Below are 21,298 nucleotides of genomic sequence, written 5' to 3' on the forward strand. Positions count from 1 at the left end.
CTAAGCAACAAAGATTCTGTTTTTATACAAATATCCTTAGTGCAAAAACAAAAGAAGGAAAAACCGTAGGGGGGAATAACGTGCTGAGTAAGCAGAATTGCCTCAAAAAGCTGTTGTGGCCACTCTTTTGGAGTAGGAATCTTAGATTCTGGTGTTGTGGATATGGGTCACATGTAATGGGATCGTGTGTTTTCTCTTTTGGGGATTAAAGGCCATACGTTGGTCTTCAGGATAAAAGCAAATGGTAATTTATTCATTTCATTCAGTTAAAATTTTTTGGCTGCCAGCTATGTTCTAGGCACCATCCTATGTACTTGGAATACACAATACAAGACACTGCCACATAATAAAAAAGATACCACTTAACCATAAGCCACAAAAACAAGTTGTTTAATTGCCTTTCTTTCAGTTTCTCTTTCGGTGAAGAATAGATAATTAATGCTGTCATTTTAGACACTAAATATTTATTTACCTAATATTATTGTCATCCACATTATCTTGTAGAAGGAATAACTAAAAGGTATTTTTCTTCACTCCTGCTTTTGTTTGCATTTTAAGGGTTAAAAGAAGGAAACAGAAATGTAAACAATTTAATTTTGTGAATATTCTAATAGTCTGGTATTCTAATAGCCTAAGTGGCCAGTAATTGAGGTTAGTGCAATTTATTGCTGACCACTAAATGTGTCTTTTAGTTTCAAGAAAATTAGTTTTAATAGTTGCCTAGGACAGGAGGTTGATTTGGCAGCAAAGTACTAACGGGAAGTTAGAGAAGTCAATAAAGGAAGTTTTTAGCTGGGAGAGAGTGATTATTCACTCCCATAGCCTCTGCATTGTTATCCATTAGCCACGATAAGAACCTTAGGGAATTCTGAGAGTGTGTCCAGGAAAGGATCTGTCAAACCAGAATAGTATCTCCTCCTTGAGAAAGGAAATAACCAGGGATTCCACAACTCGAGGCTGCCAAGGCTGGTGGGATGGAGTAAGGACGTCTTGGCTGTCTCTTACACTCTGCTTACAGTTTAAAGCAAGACTTTCTTTTTTCTTTAATATACTGATGAAGTGTGTGTATGTGTGTGTGTTTGGGATTGGGATGGGGGTGCAAGGCTGGGGGCAGAAGATTTGGCAAAGAGCAAACTAACATTTATTTAATGCCTTTTATAAGTCAGGCACTGTGCCAGGTACTTCTGCAGCCATTAGCTCTATTACACAAAATCCTTGGGGATAAGTAGTATTGTTCAAGTTTTCCCAGGTGAAGCAACTCAAGTTTTGAGATGTGAAGCAATTTACCCAAAGTTGTACAGATGACGTGTGGTTAGGCCGAGTCCTGAAATCCAGGCAGGTTATCTCCAATTGTTAACCGCTCATCTGCCCCTGAGGGTGCTTTGGAATGTCTGAGACTTTTTGTTAAATGTTTAGGGATGTATGGGTTAAAAAAAGTAGGTTCATGTTAAAAGAAAAAGGAGATACTTCTAATTATGATCGATAGTATTTGTTACCAGCCTGTGTATGGGCTTCCCAGGTAGCACAGTAGTACAGAATTTGCCTGCCGATGAAGAAGACGCAAGAGATGCAGGTTTGATCCCCTGGAGTAGGAAATGGCAACCTGCTGCAGCATTCTTGCCTGGAAAATTCCATGGACAGAGGAGCCTAGGGGGCTACAGTCCATGGGGTTGCAAAGAGTCAGACACGACTTGAGTGACTGAGCACATGCCTACAGGCTGTGTATGGCATCATGCAGATACCTAAAAATAGTAAAGTAGGCTAGTTGCTGCCTTTCAGGGTCCCATGATCTGAAACAGATGATGTCAGCTTGGATAATATATAGAAGGAAATTTTAAAAATAATTAAAAACAATAGATGATGCAATAACACTGTGAATAAATATACATTTATACAATGTGTAAGATTTTATGCTCATTGGTTTTTATGTCCCAGGTGGAGTTTGCAAAGTATTAACTTTATTTCCACATAGGGAAATAATGTCTGGAGATGATTTTCTTTTACAGAGTCCTTTTTATAATGCAATACCATTCTCCTGTCCCTCCTTCATTGCCCCCAACACTAGTCAAGAGACTAAAATATTACTTAAAATAGCAATCACTGTCTCAGTGTAAATTGCATCCTTACTTGAAGAGAATCATTATTTCCATTCTAAAGATGGGGAAACCAAGCAAGTGACAGGTGAAGTCACTTTTGTCCAGGTTCTGCAATTCTCATGTGGCTGCTTCCCACCACATTTCAAATCTTGGCAGTTTTAACTGAGGTCTGCCCTGATCACCCTACTTCAGATTGTAACCTTTCCCTTCCTCCTTCATCTCTGACCTTGGTCTACCTTTTCTTTTCTTTTTTGGTAATGCTTGTCATCATCTTACTGTATAATTTTCACTATATAATTTACCTCCTTATGACTATTGTTTATTGTCAGTCTTTCCAGATTCTTCTGCTTCTTCTCCTCTCCAGGGTAAAAGCTAGGATCTCTGTTTTTGTTTGGTGATGTATCCCAAGCACATGGAAACCGTGACAGGTATATAATAGGCACACACCTACTGACTTTACAGGCTGAGTTTAGTATAGTACGGTAGTACTGAGAGCATAACTTTGGTCTTATTTTCTTCCTGGTAACATACCTGTTAGACTTAGTCAAGCTTCTCCTTCTGTACTGGTTTACACTAGTACTGAGTAAGAAGAATTGGAATTCTTTTCAACTCTAAAACTCAGTGAACCCCATATAAGTTAGTGATTATATTTGAATGGTTATGATATAGTTCTTTTCCTGCAAAGGGCACTATAGTTACTGAGATGATTTTAGTATTAAGATTGATGGGGCGATTAAAACTGTAATATGTCTCATCCTGGGTAATAAAGAAAGAAATGTTTCTCAATAGAGGGAAGAAAAAAGGAATATATTCAAGAGAGAGCTGATAGAATGAAACCAAGGAACTGTATTCCATCTTCTTCTTGGTTCAGCAACTGTTAATAACCCAGATCCTTCATAAACTACCACTAGGTAAAGTTTTTAGCAGAAACTGTAAGGAGGAGTACTCAGCTAGAATACTTTTAGCTAAAGAACAAAATGGACGATACATTCTTGAATCACTGACTCCCAATATTTTGAGATTTATGAGTTAAGTTGGTTGTATGTCTGTGGATATATTAAGAAGCAGCCATGTGCTGTTTGCATCTCCTGGCTTTGCCTGCGAGTTCACAGGTGGACTGGACAATCCCTGATGGACTTTCCCTTTTTCTTTCTCTCCTGCACCTCCTTATTCCTTTATGATTTTTAAACTTCATGAAAAGCTGCCCAGTCTGTTCTCTCCAAACAAAGAAGGTTTATCCTTTGTAAATCACCCCTATACTTTACAGGCTTGATTATATGTAATATCCCTGTATCATTAAAATAAAGCTTAGCCACATTCTATGGCTTTTGTGTCTGCTCTGCAGTTGCTGGGCTTAAAAACTCTTTAGAAATAATTCCCTTTTGCATTCTCATATGCACAAGGCATGTGACGTTCTCTGGGGTATTATACTAATCATATTCTGGCAGATTTCTCTGGAGCAGATGCAGAAATTATCATACCGTTTTGCAGGGCACATTCTTTTAGCCTCTTTAGTTTGGGCCCTGAGTCCAGTTTTTTCTTGATGCTCCTTCAGGTTTTTCCTATCCTCCCATGCTTGACAGTTTTGCCCCTGCTATCTTCTCAGCCTTCTGTCACTTACCTCCCCTTCCCACCCTGCCTTTTTGTATAGAATTTATTCTTTGCGATGTGCCAAAGGCATCTATTTCACTGAAATGCCTTCTGTATTCCTCACCCCTGGGGGTACTAGAGACTCTCTTAAGACCTTTCGCAACCTGCCTACCTCTAGTGCAACACTTGGTAAACTTCCTGTTCATCCTTTCCAGTAGACACTCTCATCTTAAGTACCCACCTCCTACCCCCGCCCCCAGTATCCAGCCTCGTGCCTGGCGCAAATTGAGACTGAGTGAATATTTGACAAATGAATGAACTGGATGTGATAGAGAAGAGCATTCCTATATTCTGTAATTTTTTTAAAAAGTTCTGAAGTTATTTCTTTTGAATCCCTTTACTCATTTCTCTGACTTCTTTGGAGGAAAAGTTAGAAAGGAAAGTAGAGCTCATTTGGGAGATACAGAGGGAGGTGGGTAGGAACAGCAGCCTGGGTGGGTGGTGGGGCCAGCCATGGGGTCAGTGAGCTCACTGGGGCCCATTCACAGGATGGGTAAAGTGTGCCAAGGAAACCAGTGGGATGGAACTGGGACCAATTTGCTCATTTGACAGGCTTCTTTCCAGAGGGCAGGGAGACAAGGTAGCCTGTAGCTGTTTACCTTTGGTCCTTTGTCCAGTCCCAGGTATCCCTGGGTTTTCTTCACTCTCTTATCCCTCTGCATGGAGCTCTTCCTGAGGACCTTCAGCCTGGCCTGGGAGAATCCCAGTTGTGTCATCTCAGCTTCCCCTTTCTGCTCTCCTCTTTGAGCCTCTGCACCAAGTCTTTCCACCGTCACACCTCCTAGGGACTGAAAATGAAAAGATATGGAAGCTCTCTTGGGAGATGCTGGTATCTGTGTGGGATGACAAGTTCAAAAGACATTTTTCTGCTCCCCACCCTCCCTGTCATCGTTTATCAGTTACGTGGCCCATGGTGTATAACAGCACAGTCTTAAAAATGTTCCTTCTGAGTTTAATTTCTTTCTTTTTGGCCTTTTAAGGATGTGAGTTGGCTTCAAGCAGTGAACTCCTTTTAGTACAGTCATGTGAGCCTTTCCATAAGTCGGCTACACCCATCCCACCCACAGGTCTGCAGACTGGTCTGCTTCCCTTTCCCTTAAAACCTTAAAACATTTTAAAGAAGAGATTGCACTGTAACTTATTCATTTAACCCATATCCATCCTCTGCACCCCCTTACCCCTACCTTGGGTAGACTTTTTATAAGAATTTGCTAGTTATTTCCAAAAAGAGCCTGTATCTCTATTTTTAAAGCATAAATCCTGTCTTAATTTTCGAGGAGAACTGATTTGGCTAGAGTTTTCTCAGCCAAACTTCTGGGAACTTTTGACCAAAGGTCAGTTTTTCAGATTTTTTGAAGAGAACTTTGGGGTCCCAGAGACCATACTGACTGAATCTAGGTAAAGTTTCTGGTTTAGGACTGCTTGCTGCCTCCTAGCCATGTAGAGTAAGTCAGTCATGTGGCCCTTCTTCATCTGTTACATAAAAGGATTAGAGTAGATAAACTCTTAAGAGATGCTTTGATCCCATTGATATATAATAGTATTAGCTAATATTTATAAAACACAGTGCATCAGGCATTGTTTTAAGTGCTTTTCCTTCTAATATAACAGTTTTATTGAGATACAATTTACATATCATATAATTTTCTTTTGAAGCACACTATTCAGTGGTTTTGAGTATATTTACAGATACGTGTAACCATTACCACAATAAAATTTTAGCTCATTTTTATATGACTTCAAAAGAAACTTTGTTCCCATTAACAATCACTCCCTAACCGCCCCCCCCAACCACCACTACCTTCTTCACACACCCCACCCACCACGCCCCCTGCACCAACTCCCTCCCAGCACTAGGCAGTTACTCATCTACTCTCTCTATAGAGCTGTTTATTCTGGACATTTCATATAAATGGGAACACATAGTATGCTTCTTGTGTATGCATTACATTCCATTATATGGATTTACCAGTTTGTATTTATCCATTCATCACAAAATAGACATTTGGGCTGCTTCTGCTTTTTTTTTTTGAGAATTAAGAATAATGTTGCTCTGAACATTCTTGTACAAGTTTTTGAACGGGCATATATTTTCATTTCTTTTTGGTTTTACTTATGAGAGGAATTGCTGGGTGGTATGGTAACCCTATTTAATCTTTTCAGGACTCCCAGACTATATCCCATAGTGGCTGCACTATTTTATTATACATTCCAACCAGCAGTGTATGAGGATTCCCAGTTTCTTCATTACTTCACCAGCATTTGTTATTGTCTTTTAAATTATAGCCATTCTAGCGGGTATGAGTGATAGCTTATTGTGGTCATGATTTGCATTTTCCTGGTGGCTGATGCTGAGCATCATTTCATGTGCTTCTTGGCCTTTCGTATATCTTCCTTGGAGAAATGTCTCTTTAGCTCCTTTACCCATTTTATAACTGGGTTATTTGTATTATTATGGATATTGTATTTTAGTTTTGTTGTAAGAATTCTTTGTATCTCCTAGATATGTGATTTGCAAATATTTTCTCCCTTTCTGTGGACTGCCTTTTTACTTTCTTGATTGGTGTCCTTTGAGACCCAGGTGGTTTTAATTTTGATGAGTTCCAAACTGTCAGTTTTTTCTTTTGTGACTTGTGCTTTTGGTCATGTGTGAGACATCTCTAGCTCAAGTCTCAAAGGTTTCCTTCTATGTTTTATCCTAAGAATCTTATAATTTTAACTCATACTGAGTTCATTTTTGTTTATGGTATGAGGAAGGGATCCAACTTTATTCTTTTGCATCTAGATATTCAATTGTTCCAGCACAATTTATTAAATTTTTTTTTTTCTGTCTAACTCATTTAATCATTAAAACAACCTTTCAGGTAGGTCCTGTTAATTAGTCCAGAGAGGAAAGAGAGTTTAAGTATTAAGCGTATATAATATCTTGCCCATATTCACTTAGCTACTGCATGGAAAGTTTGAGAATTGAATCTAGGCAGTTTAACCCCAGAGGCCATGCTTCAACCATGAATTAACTCTTTCACCCATTTGCCTTTCTGCCTAAGTAACTACATGGTGACAGGTTAAGAACTATCTCAAAAATAGTCATGAAAAGAAAACATTTTATTTCTTATATGTTATGGTTATGTTGAAATGTTTCTGCTTTCTTAATTTGTCTGTGGTTGGCAAATTCTATTCGTTGTAACACTGGCTAATAAAAATTCAAGTTCACAGTTTCAATTCCTTATAGTTTGGCTACAAAGGCTTCATCACCTCCTTGACATCTTAGTCAACCTTATTTAGTCTTAGTCACCAGGGAGATCAAGTTGGGGGAGGATGGCCAGTATCAGTTCTAGGATACCACCAAACCACACAGGTTCTTGCTGTGGTGGGCCAGGACTCCTTATTTCTTTCCCACATTCTGAAAGTGTCTAACTTTTCCAAAGAATGTTTCCATTTAAGAACACTAGACTAGAAACAGAGCCTTCAGTTGTTGTTCAGGGACTGTACTTTGCGAATCTATAGATTTGCTCTCACTTTATCATAATTTTGGGTGGGCTTAAGCAGTTCAGCATTTACTGACTCAATCCATTTGTAAGATTGTCATATGATTAAACAGATATATGAGTGCATGCTAAGTCACTTCAGTCGTGTCTGACTCTTTGTGACCCTATTGACTGTAACCCGCATGGCTTCTCTGCCCATGGGATTTTCCAGGCAGGAATACTGGAGTGGGTTGCCATTTCCTTCTCCAGGTGATCTTTCCAACCCAGGGATCAAACCCTCATCTCTTATATCTCCTACACTGACAGGCGGGTACTTGACCACTAGCATCACCTGGGAAGCCCAGAAGATATTTGAGTAACATGATTAATTTTTTAAAAATCTGAGTCTATATAAATTTTTTTGTAGTCTTTCTCAAGCTTACTTAATGACTCATCTGCTTGCATGGACTTCTTACCAAATACCTGGAGAAATAGAATTATTTATCTCCATCTTCTACAAAGTGATTTCCTTTGGTCTCTGGGTAGATTTTTGGGTACATGGTTCATACTCATGTACATGACTGCTACTGTATTCAGAGAAACCAGCTATGTTCCAGTATGACAGGACAGATGTAGAACACCACAGTAGTTTGTGCTAAGGAATGAAGAAAAGGCGTGATTGATGTCTGCCCACTCACCAGACTGCAGTTCCTGAAAGCAGGAACTCTTTCTTTTACTTGACTATACCAGTGCCAATATAAGACCCAATATGTGTTTTGAGTAAAAGAGAGAAACTTAAGGGACATTCTGAAGAGGCCAAATACTTAGTCATATGTGTTTCAAATAAGGGAATGTTCAGTAAACTTCCTCTCTTGTCTTAACGCTGATAGTCTTCCATTTAGTAGTTAAGAGATTTGGTAGCAAGGAAAGAGAAAGAAAAAAGCCCAATGTGTAAATTATATAGGGAAACATACTATGGGCAATTAGGGTGAAGTTTTGATGTGCTAGTTTCATTTTTCATAAAAAGGAAAAATCAAGAGGAAAGAAGCAGTGCTATAAGTGTGAAAAGAAGGATGAACAATTTGAAGAGTTGGCAAGTTTAGTTAGTAATCATGCCACCCCATATTCAGATAGCTTGTTATATTTATATTGTGTTGTACTTACGATGTGGCACTTATAACAGCCTCGAAAGACATGCTGGGCAGGTGCAGCCAGACTTATTTTACAGATGAGGAAGCTACTTTAGAGTTTGTAATTTACCAAATATTAAGTGGCTTATAAGCAGTGAGGTTAGAACTTGACCCTTATCTTCAGACTTTCAGTTCAGTATTTTTTTTAATGTCTCCATATTCTCCCCCATGATTTACCCCAAGAAAAAAACAAAAAGGAATTTAAATTTAAGTAGGTAATCTTTTATTTGTTCTTAATCTAGCATGGAGCTGGGGAAAATCTAATACCCTTTTTTTTAGAACCAGCTTTCCTGAGTAGACATTTATCTTCACTGGGATTTTATTTCATGAAAACACTTTGAAATACTTGTGAGGTAACTATGAAGGCATGTCATTGGCATAATGATTCGTTTTAACTGTCTATGCCTGAGGCAAGAAAAGACAGAGGATTGGGGGATTTTTATATGGTGAGTCTTGGGTTGACCATCTGCTGTCTGTTGAACTGTAATAATGAAGTCAGTCTGTTCTGATGACCATGTCCTGTGGAGAAGAACAGATCACATCATCTCTATGAGAATTTATCATTTCCTTTAATGCTTCTCTTCCTAGGTTTTGAAGGGGTCACCTGTGAGCGGAACATAGATGACTGTCCTAACCACAAGTGTCAGAATGGAGGGGTTTGTGTGGATGGGGTCAATACGTACAACTGCCGCTGTCCCCCTCAGTGGACAGGTATGTATGGTGTGACTAATCAGTCAGAATGGGGCATGGGTTAGTAAGCAGAGGCAGGTTGTTACTGAAGTGGGCCCGTTTTACAAGTGTCTGTGCTACGTCATTGGGTATAGTGCTAGCCCCATACATTCCCCTGTGTTCCCTTAAAGAAATATTCTCATGGACATTTATTGGGCAGATGTTCTGAACTCAGTACCCTGCTAAGTGCTGTAGGACAGCTGTCCCCAACCTTTCTGGCACCAGAGACTGGAAGATCTCTGGTGGAAGTTTTTTTCCATGAACCAGGAGTGGGAGAAGGATGGTTTTGGGATGATTTAAGCGTATCACATTTATTGTGCACTTTATTTCTGTTATTATTATATCAGCTCCACCTCAAATTTTCAGGCATTAGATCTCAGAGATTGGGGACCCTACTGTAGAAAATAGGAGAAAGAGCATTACTGAAAGACTCTGAAATTATTATCTGGCAAAGCAATACATTGCCTGGAACATAGTACATGCTTATTAAATATTCGAGAGGAAAAGAACATAGTTAAATGCAAAAATATAAATATTCTTACCATATACAAACAAAAAATGTTAACTGTGTGAGATAATAGATGTGTTAACTGATCTTATTTTGGTAATCATTTCATACTAAATATGTCTATCAAATCATCATGTATATACTGCTTAAACTTACATATATGTTGTATGTTAAATATAGCTCAATGAGGCTGGAAAAGGAAGAGAAACTACAACTTGTCAAATTCCAGTGTAGTATCAATGAATATTCTAAATTATAGGAAAAGATTATTAGAATACTCTTCCTTCTGCTCTTCTGTTATCAAGCTAAAAAAAATCCTGAAAATAAGTTGTACAGACTGGGAGAGTTCAGAGCTTCTTGTCTGTACACAGAAATCTGTCTCATCTTATTGTTATGACATAGTTACGCAGAGGCTTGAGCAGGTCCTCTTGAAGACATTATTTTTATGACACCTGTCTACATTTCTGTATTTTCCTTTTTTGTATCCTTTTTTGCACATAGATTCTTCTGCCTCTGACATTAGAAGAATAGATTTGCTTAAACATACAACCATTTGGACGTTTATAATGTTGTCTTCTTTTCTTCTTATTTTTGAAATTGAGTCTATATAGACTTTTAGTTCCAATTTCTGTTTGTATCTATTTATCTAACTGAAAATGGAGGCAAGTAAGAACTGATTAAGCAATTAAGAACTGGGCCTTTTGGAGAGAAGTTGTTTGATTTAATATGGAAACCCAAGAACAAGCTAATGTTATTAGGAAGGAGCTATAGTACCAGCGAAGGACTGTGCCCAGCAAAGAAGTCCTGATCTTGTATTGCTGTTGTTACTACCTGATATTCATCACCATCTCCAAATTGCCTTCCCTCATCTGCAGCAGCTAATTATTTAGAGTGCTCTTTAGAGCTGTAGCCTATGAATAGAGAAAGACTAAAAGGGTTTAGAACTTCAGTAACATGATTTCCTGGAAGGGCTTTTCTGCTTTTAATCCCCAAACTGTTTAAAAAAATACTTTCCCACTGGGTTTCCCTAAAGTTGGACTTCCCCTAGAATTTCTTCTTGGTATCTTGATCCTAGGACTTCACTCCCAGCGCTCTGGTCTTGCTGTCATATTCTCTCTTCTCTTCAGATTTTGCCATTTCTGTGGTGATTTTTTTTTTTCATAGGCCATTTTTTTTTTCAACTTAAAAAGATTACTCTGTGATGACCTAATGGGAGGGAAATCCAAAAGAGAGGGGTTTATATGTGTGTATATATACACACACACACACACACACACACACACACACACATATGTATACACACACACTTTGCTGTAGGGCAGAAACTAATATACTATACTCCAATAAAATTAATTAAAAAATAAATAGAAATGGTTACTGTAAAGTTAATTATGTGACAAATAATAACTGGAAATATTTAATTTTTCTCTTTTAATGATCCTTCCAGAAGTATTAGGCAGGATGAGATACATGTTAGGAACCTGACTTCATTCGAAGTCTCTCCCTTGCCCTGTGGGAGAGAGTGGCTCTGTATGGTACCAAGGCTCCTGATGCCAGTGAAGATTAAGTGATAATTGTGATTTCATTGTTGATTTTTCTTCAATGACACAAATACCAATCGATTTCCTGCTTTGATATTAATTAGGAAAGCTCAATCTTGGGGAAAGGTTTCCAAGTGAAATTATATTTTACCAAAATTTCTTCCCCCTGGTTGTTTAATAGATACCTTTTTTCCCTATGAAAGTCCTTAAAAGATGCTTCTTGTTTTGTGTACTTTTGTATTGTTTTCTAGATGGTAGAAATGATAAATATGTTCAGGGTGTCAGTATTTATTTCCTTTGACCTGCTGTCATATAAGGTACCCGTAGTCTTTGGTTTCCCACCAGTTTCCTTCCTCTTTTCACTGATGCCAATCTTGATTTCCAGTGACAACCTTGTTTTGTTTGTTTGTACCACATCCTATGCCTTCGTTTGTACCATTTCTTTTTTAATATTTATTTATTTATTCACTTTTGCCTGTGCTGGGTCTTTGTTGTTGCATGGGCTTTTCTCTAGTTGCGAGGAGCAGGATCTACTCTCTAGTTACAGTGCACGGGCTTTTCATTGCAGTGGTTTCTCTTGTTATGGAGCACAGACTCTAGGGCATGTGGGTGCAGTAGTTGCAACTCCCAGGCTCTGGAGCACTGGCTCAGTAGTTGTGGCACACAGGCTTAGTTGCTCTGTGTCGCGTGGGATCTTCCCAGACGGGGGATCGAACTGTGTCTCCTGCATTGGCAAACAGACTCTTTACCAGTGAGTCGCCAGGGAAGTTCCACACCATTTCTTGTCTCTAGATTTCCTTCTCCACTCCTTTTCCTATAGTCCTCACCAGTTTTGCCTGCCAGGAGCAAATCAAATGGTTACCTTCTTCAGGAAGCCCCCCATGCGCGCTCTCTAGGCTAAGCCAAGTGTTACCTTCTGGGCTGCCTTACTGCCCCATACATTTCTCTGTGATAATGCTCACTGCATTAATATTGGCATTATTCTAGGCCTGAGGTAATGGAATGAGGTCATTGAACTGTTTTTGACAGCAGATACTAGAGCTCTTTACAGATCTTTGCTGTCAGTAGCATATAGCTGAGCTACTCATTATCCCTGCCCAACATCATTCTGAGAAGAGTAGAAAAATTAGGGATTGTAGGGTTCCTATTTATATTGGTATTAGAGCTATAAATAAATTCACAGAAGTATTTTCTGCTTTGTCCAAATTAAAGAAATGAATGTGGCTGGGGGCTGAGAGTTAACTAATGCTTATTAGCACCTAAATAATGTGCTGATTACAATATTTTATTTTGTGTAATCTTTTCAATAACTGTATAAAGGGTAGAGTTTTAGTTATTCTTTTTACAGATGATGATAGATATTCAGAAGGGTTAAACAATTTACTCATGGCTCATAGTGGTTGGATTAGGGTTTGAGTCTAGGCTTGTTGAACTTCAAGTCTATGCTCAAATCTATGGTCTTTTTTTTTTTTTTAACTACAGATCGACTGACTCTATGAGTTATCTTTAAAAATATTTTTATTAAGGGCTTTGAGTATTTTAATAGATTGAACATTTAATTTATAGTTTTATTATTCTAGGTAGGCTATTCTGGTTTGTTTTTTGTGTGTGTGTGTGTTCCTGGTTACTAGAGATTAGAAGTTAATATTAAGTAAATGTTTTATATTCAATCTGGTGGTTTTTTCATTATATTTGAAAGGCTTATTGCAACTTTGTTCAGAATTCCTTTTACAATTTTCAGCTATAGAGTTGAGTTATGAACTGTTTGTCTGGCTTTTGACAAAATTGAGAAGGAAGGGTTGGAGCCAGCTAAGAGAGGAAATTTAGTTGCCAGCTATCTGGGGGAAAAAAAAAGGATGGAATTGTGTAGTTAAAAAAACCTATGTATCAGTTTGAAGTAAAAAGAGATTTGGGAATTGGCCACATTTTTAATGAGAAGAGCCTGATAGGTACCATGTTGTTTTCATAAGTCCACCTACAAAGAAGGTTTTGATCTTTTGTAGCAAGTTCTAGACTTCAAGATGACCAGAAATTTTTTCCAAGTCTACTCATGGTTTGATTTGGAATAAATGAGTCACGTTTCCTTTCTTCAGAAGCTTTTATTTACTCTTCACAGAACTGCTATCTCTTAGTTTCTTATTGAGGTATCGGGAAAATAAATGGTGCAGTTAAAAAGCTTTTCAAGCTTTTCACTTATTTGGCAGACAGTTATCACATAAGACATTGCAGGTCCATGCTGTTTGATATGGTAGCCACTAGCCACATCTTGCCATTGAGCATCTGAAATATGACTGGTCCAGACTGAGAAGTGCCTCAACTGTAAAACACTTGATTTTGAAGACTCAGTATGAAAAAAAGGTAGAATGTTTCACTAATTTTAAATATTGGTTAGATGCTAAAATAATAATGTTTTGAATACATTGAGTTAGATAAAATATAATATTTAAATTAATTTCACCTTGTTTTCCTTTGTTTAAGTTCTACCAGAAAATTTTAAATGATGTCTATATCTCTTGTGATAGTCCTATTGGACAGCATTCCTTTGATGCAGAGAGGTTCTATGTAGAAGCATCCTCTTTGATCCTGAGTGGCAGAGGGATGGACATGAAATTGTCCTCCAGGGGCCCTTGTATTGGCCTCACTGGGGGAAAGTATATTGGTTTCCATGTCAGGTGTGGACAGAACTGTGTCCAAGCTCTGTCCAGAGCACTTATTTGTACCTACAAAGGTTACCACTGTTTCAGACAAACTGAAGTTCAGGTGGAAGAAAGAAATTGATGTTGGGAGTTGGGCAAATGGTTATAGAGGCAACTTATATAGGCAACTTATAAGAGGTAAGGCAACTTACCTCTTGTTATAGAGGCAAGTCAGTAGTTAGATTTTTCTTTAGGAAGTGGAAGTTTACCTAAGAATTTGATGAAGCCTGAGCACAAATATCTATACTGTTAACCGTATTTGGCTCCAAGCCATCTTACGAGAGCAATTCTGCTCTGGCAGATATCCGTTTAAGGAAAAAAAAAGTTATAAAAGGCCCCCAAATTAATCGAAGCAGTGTAGACTAATGTTTTGTCTACATAGGTTGTTATTTGAATTTTCCTTTTAAAGGTTCATTTCCTTCAGAATTAAAGTTGACTCTAAACTCAACTCACAAATTCCTCTCTGGCAGCTTTTGGTTTTGGGTTCACTCCTAGGGCAGACATGATTTATTTTCCTGTGCTTGTTATTAACTCAGAAATGTAATTTCAACTTGGGCTTGGAGTCTTGCTTTGGGACACTAAGCAGAAGTGAACAATGCAAGTTAGGTGGACACGAGTCAAATAAAACCGACCACATTTTCTCTCGGCTCTCCTTTATGGCATGATGAGCCTAAAGTGTTAGTTAAGATTCCCTTTGCTGTCAGTTGCTCCAACTTCAGCGAAGAAGTTTTGGCATGAATCAGAAAGTATATATACTGCCAGAGATGGTGTCTGGGAATGGAGTCTTTTCATGGTATATTTTTATTTTGAATTCAGTGCTCTCAAGCTGTTCTCCAGAATAAGGCTTTTCTCCAAACTAGTTTTCTGTGTTTTAAATATTATAGAAATGGAGCTTTTTGGTTGAGAGTGGAAACTAAGTATATCTGGGATTGCAGACATTTTTTTTTCATTTGTATTCTGCTTAGAGGAATGGAAAAATGCATCTCCCATTACAATTTATCTGCTGTCAAATTGATTGTGGGGACTTGGAATTAAGCCTGGTTTTTGGAATTCTGCTTCCCCTCCCAATTTCAGTGTGCTATCAGTTGGGCAGAGTGCCAAGAGTGCTAACCTGAGGCACTTTCATCCCAGAGGTCTCAGAGCCGATTAATAGTCATGTTAGTAGGAATAGGGGTGAGTAGTTACTATGACCCAATACAAGATGCAGGAGGTGAGACTGAGGAATCTTTTCTGTCTTCATGTCCATGACTTACTGTCTGACTTTTGTTCTATCCCAGAAAAGATCCAGTTCTTACTTCGTGACTTTTCAAGCCCTTACACATGATTGTAAGGTAGCTTCAATAACAGATATTTGTTGAATAATTAACAGTTGTATCCAATACACTGTGCTAGATGCTATAAGAGACACAAAGAAGAAATAAATCAATTCCTCTCTTTGATAAATGGTCACATTCACTGGGAAGAAATAAGCAAGTCTACACATAGCCACAATAGAAGTTAACAAGTGGGCGTGATCATGCGTTTGAAAGAAGCATGGATAGGATTTGTGGGCCATCTAAGCACTTGGTTGGATAAAGGGGAAGATGGAGCAGAGTTAACATCTATTTTTAAATGTGAGTAATGGGAGAATATGGAGACTTTTGACAGAGATAAGGAAATAGGCTAGATATGATGATGAGTTTGAGGTGAGTTTTCCAAGTGAAAACGTTCAGCAGTAAGACCTAGGCAATCAAAATAGAGGTAGAGATTCAGACTTTGAGTCTTATTTTTGGTTGCCTGGGAAGTCTGTAAGGAAAGTGTGTGGGCTGAGAAGGCCAGAGGGTTTGGACCTGTTTGGATCTTAAGTCTACACTTCAGAAATGAGGAAAGGGATCTAAAGAAGGAAGGTGAGAGAAGGGAGGACTGAGAGTTCAGAAGAAGCTCTGCCATCATAGCATCACTGAGTCAGGAGTGCGTTTTAAGACTGTGCCTTTGACTCAACTCTATATGCCTCTGTTAAAGCACCTGCAACATTATACTGATCTTACTTGTTTATATACTTACCTCACATAATATACTCTTAGCCTCTAGAGAATTAGGAACCTGTCTTACTTATTTTGGCATTTCCAAGACCAATTTTAACGAATGATGATAATTGAAAGAATGGCAACCTGGAGACTCAAATATTAATGTTAATTGCAGAGAGTTAGTCAGAATTTTTGAGGTCTTTAGAATCTTCTAAAATGGAGCTTCTCTGTAAAGGAGAGAAGAAAGCCGGATTGCGAGGGGTTAGAGAGAAACGTGGGCGTTGAGGGAGAAGTAAAGGGAGAGGTGGGATGGGTCACTTATTCAGCATTTTGTAGAGGAAGAAGGGAGGGGAAGGGAGAAAGACAGAGAGGAGTACTGGGCAGTAGCTTCAGGGGACAGGAACTTCACTCATGTGACCAACCCTAGAACCTTGGCTAGACTAGGAGTTAAGGCAGCTCGGAGGAGCTGGTTAATGAGGTGGGTTATTTAGGAGTGGTTTACTCTCCCCAGGGCTTTCCTGGTGGCTCAGACAGTAAAGAATCCACCTGCAATGCAGGAGACCCTGGGTTCAATCCCTGGGTCAGGAAGAGCCCCTGGAGAAGGGGATGGCTACCCACACTCCAGGATTCTTGCCTAGAGAATGCCATTGACAGAGGAGCCTGGTGGTTTACAGTCCATGGGATCACAAAGAGTCAGACATGACTGAGCAACTAACACTTCCACTTTTCATTTTACCCCTGCTTTTAATCTTCTTTTAACTCTCCAGATTTTGTTATAGGATCTGGGATTTTAAAATTTATATTATAGTATTATTATTACTCAAACTTAAAGTCTTACTCATGTTCTTTAACATTACTGATATTCATACTGTTTTAAAATTCAATTTATAAGACCTTAGACTTAGTTATATGTGTAACTTGTTCTGTGTTAACTAATAGTGCATTTATATCACAATCTTCTTACAGAGCTCATGAATATTTGAAAAATATTTTTTAATTTAGTTGCCTTCATACACAAATGGCATCATGTACAGATATTGAACTCTTGGGCCACAAATTATATTCTTATGAAGTTCCTAGACATTATTCCTTTGTTTCTTGTAGTGAGTATTATAGAGAAGTCCAATGTCTTCTGGGTTATTCTCTGTCTCCCTCTCTATCTCTCCTCCTTCTTTAAAATCAGAACTTTAACCAATATTGGTATAGGCATGTTTCCTGTCATTTTTTTTCCTAGTCTTTTTTTGAGTTCTTTGGATCTGCAAACTTAGGTTCAGTCTCATCTCAGAAAAGATTGTTTCTGATTTGTTTTTGTGTCTTTAGGAATACCTTTACACGAGGTCTTCATTCTTCCCCAGAGCTAAAATCTTTTCTCTCAATATTTTCATCTTTTTTCCCTTTGCATTTCATAAGAGCTTCTTAAGCTTTTTTTTTTTTTTTTGCATAACTGATTCGTTTTTCTTCATTGTCAGTTCTGTTTTTTATAGTTGCCAATTTTGATTTGTATTTGAACTGCATTCTTTTTTTCTGATAATATTTACTCCTTCTGTCTAGGTCCTCTCTATTTCTGCCTTTCTCTCAGCCTGCCCCATTTTAACAGAGTCTGTGGGGTTGCACAGAGTCGGACATGACTGAAGCAACTTAGCAGCAGCAGCAGCATCTTCATTTCTTTTGAAAGATTGTATAAATTGTACACATACACTGCATGTGTATAAAATCTTTGAGAATATAGAACCAATTCTTTCTATAATGTACTCATTTCAGGAAGTGTCTATTTTACTCTTGTATGCTTTTCATCTACATTTTACATGGTATATCTACATCTTTTATATTGCAAATGTTCTAATGAACAACAGGTTGTTGTTTGTTTGGCTTACTGATCTGCTCATTAGTAATGCCTTGCCCATAAATAGAGTAGTTTGATTCTCTTTGGAATCCCTGGTACAGTTAGTTTTTGCTTCCTGGGAGGTGAGGGGCTCTTTCTGTAAACTGTTAACAGCTCAGCAGCCCAAAGAGGTGGGAGAGAGCTAGAGTGTGTATTTTTTCTCCTAGCTGGAATACAGAAGCCTAGTACCATTTTTTCCTCTGGGTAGAGAAGCTTCTGTTCCAGGTGTCAGTTCTCCATACAGTGGCTGAGCCTGGTTGCTCTTTGGTGCTATTGCATCTGAAATTTGCGCTAAAAGCACCACAGACTTTTTTGGTGCTATAGAGACCACAGGAGCCCTGGGACTCCTCAGTGCTTTAAATTGCTATTGACCTGGAATGGTGGGATGGAGTTCAGTCCATTCTTCCCACAGGAGCAGGGTGAGCTTTCTGAAACACAAATTGGATCTTGTTATTTCTTTGCTTGAAATGATTCAGTGGGTCCTGCTTGTCTTTGGATAGAGTTCCAAGGCTCTGCACCAACTACCTGTCCAACCTTATCTCCACTGATAACGTGCCTTATAATTAAACCACAGTGGGTTTTTTCATTGCCTCAGGTGAGCCATATTTTACCTTCTATTCCTACCTGTACACATACACTTCCTTCTGCCTGAAGTACCCCCACACCATCCTCCTATATTCCTACACAAACTGGTTAACATGTAGAGTCTTTGTCTCTGTCTCTCTTTCAACAGTAATTTACGATTTATTCAGCTGTAATGTACTTATTCTGACTTTAAGGTGGCGTCACATGGCATACTTCTGGGTCCATTCCAGAGATTCCTGAGGTTACTCTTGTATTTATCTCTGTCATTTTATAGATTTGTGCAGTCCCTCGCACTCAGGGGTCTCTGGGTTTGGAAAACATAGCATTGAACCAATGGATAAAAAAGAACTTCATAAACAGTTGAAGCAGGAGAACCTTGTGATCTTAGAGTATCAATACATATGCTGCTATTACTGTTAATACTTGGATGGTAAATTCTTGTAAATGCAACTTTAGATGGTTTGAAGGTGGAATCTGTAGGAATATGAATTTTCAAAACACACACAAAAATACTGCCTTGATGCAGGCTGCCATTAGGCCATAATTTTGGCTTAATCATCCCCCACTTGACCTGCAGGACATAGTTCTGTGTTCGCTTGCTCTGTGGTCCTAAGGCAACATGTATGTATTACTGCACTTCTCACCCTCTATTATAATTATTTGATTGGTTGTAAAACCCTCTTTTGTCTGTATATTCTGGGTAGAATCCACAACTCTTTTGTTTACCAGTGTGTATAGGTCAGACCTGGCACATAATTTATACATATTTGTTGAATGAATGAATGGAGCATTAAATTTTCTCATTGTTCTGGCCAAGCATCATGCCTCCAAATTCAGGACCATCACTGGGTCCTGTCAGGGTCTCTTCTTCTTATTTCCCTGAGATACATTGATATCTTTCTTCATCGTGGACCAGGTCTGTGCTGTCTATAAATCTGGACTAATTTTGTATGAGAGGGTTACATTTGACTATCATTGTAAGCACTTATCACAGTGTCTAACACCTAGAAATAGCTGAATAAGTCTGTTTTTACTATTTGAAGTCAGTAGAACCACTAGGAAATAAAAGCATGGCTCTTTTCCTGTTTACCTTCATGCAGATGGAGGCAACTGGAAAAGGAGGGTTGCTTGCCAACTGGGATGTAGTCTTTAGGGAAATCTTAGGTTTCAATTGAAGAAGTAAGGTACTTCAACAATGTAGAGTCACCTCGAGACATAGTTGAAGGATTAAGGTCAAAAGGCTAGAGAAATTTGGTGTGGTATAAATGAGATGGAGTTTAGCAGCTAAGGAAGAGAGTGGAATGAGAGACATGTATATTGATAGGGGGATGTAGATAAGGGGATGATGAAAACTGGCAGTATGAGTAGAATAGAGACACCCTGTTCTACTAGGAATAGGAGTTGAAAGATGACTGTTAAGTTTAGAATGATCTGAGTGAGGGGGAAAAGAGCAAATAAAATTTGTTTAAACAAATATTGTGATTACTTCTCAAGAAATACTATTAGCTAGGCACTATGCTAAGTGATAAGCATTCACTGGTGAAGTTCCATTTCTCCATGGAACTTGGAGCATGTGTCTAGCATATGTTTAGTGAGAAACACAGGCATAAAGCATGTAATTATCTGTAAGATTTTGAACTGTAATGAATATCTAGTGGGAAAAGTAGAGGTTATTTGGAGAACATATTAACAGGCAGAACTATCTGAGTTTTGCGTCAGCATGTACTGTCTTTCAGCTGTGGATAGAGGGTATGAATTATTAGGGGATCATTGAGCCTAAAATGCTCCAGGTGCAGGGTCCTGGGCAAAGACCCACAGTGGGGGAAGATTGTAATCATGTTGATAAATAATAAAAATAAAAAGCCAGAGTGCCCAGCACTAGTCATATTTCAAGGGGAAAGACTGGAGTGATAGTCAGAAAATGTAGAGAAGATTTAGAATTTTATCCTAAGAGTAATGGCATGCCTCAGAGGGTTTGAACAGGGAAATGGCACAATCCATTATCCATGGTGAGGTCAAGCTGGTGATTCTTTAGATACTATATTGATCGGGATGCAGGGAAACCAGGCTTTTGAAGAGTCTGGCAAAGATGATGGTGTCTAGGATTAGCAGGAACATTCACTGAGATTCTTGCATTTATCTGCATGTTTATCTCTCTATGCCTACTATACCTACAGGATCTTGTTAGACATTTGTAACCCCAGCCTCATAGGCACATTTGTGTGCTTGTACATTAGTCCATGCACACAGTCTCTCATCAGGCAGACCCTATAGACTCCAGTGTTTGTACAAAATATTTCAACCATCTTTAGCCCTGGGAGGTTGAAGAATAGTCAAGCTTATCCTCTGCCCTTTCACTTCAGGAAAAGAAGAGAAAATTTCCTGTGTGTGGAGGAGAAGGTTTGTAGGACAGAGGTTAAAAGAATGCCCTGCTATGATAGGAAAAGATGAAACTCCACACCTCAGGAGCCTGGGTGACTGCTGGCTGGGAGGATATATTGGAGACCAAACTCTCTTGATTTAACCAAAGAAGAGGAGGTAGAGGGTCAGGGCAAGGGTCAACCAAGCTCATTTTTTACATGTTGTTCATGTGGTGGCTGTTGCAAATGAGAGCTGACCCTTAACAGGGCCACTGATGTGGTAAAAGTTTTTCCCACACACGTCACACTTGAGAGATGACGATGAAGGGCCAGGGCTTCTTCCACAAGTGCTAAGGCTCAGGGGTCATTTCTTCTCTTTCCTTTCTGCCCTTCCTCCTCTGGTTTCCCAGTCACTTGTAAGTCAGGTCAGATTGATGTTTTGTGTGTGGTGTCTTGAGAAAACCACAGTGAGCGGTCTGTGTCCCCATGTGTTGCAGCTCATTAAACGGTGTCTTGTGTCGTGGTCCTCAGTCCACATGGCCAGAACGTGATGCTAGTGAGGCTCAGGTCATAGTGTCCACTTCAGTG

General features: G+C 38.8%; 1 protein-coding gene across 1 annotated transcript in view; it reads left to right on the plus strand.

Annotated features, from left to right (window-relative positions):
- Window positions 1-21,298, plus strand: part of NOTCH2 (notch receptor 2) — a 175,352-nt gene that overhangs the window by 83,846 nt on the left and 70,208 nt on the right. Inside the window, exon 5 of the mRNA XM_070467224.1 lies at window positions 8,992-9,114. Within this exon, the coding sequence (XP_070323325.1) occupies window positions 8,992-9,114 (123 nt within the window). The remainder of the gene's footprint in view (window positions 1-8,991; window positions 9,115-21,298) is intronic.

Source organism: Odocoileus virginianus, chromosome 5 (assembly GCF_023699985.2).
Source record: "Odocoileus virginianus isolate 20LAN1187 ecotype Illinois chromosome 5, Ovbor_1.2, whole genome shotgun sequence".
Lineage (NCBI taxonomy): Eukaryota > Metazoa > Chordata > Mammalia > Artiodactyla > Cervidae > Odocoileus > Odocoileus virginianus.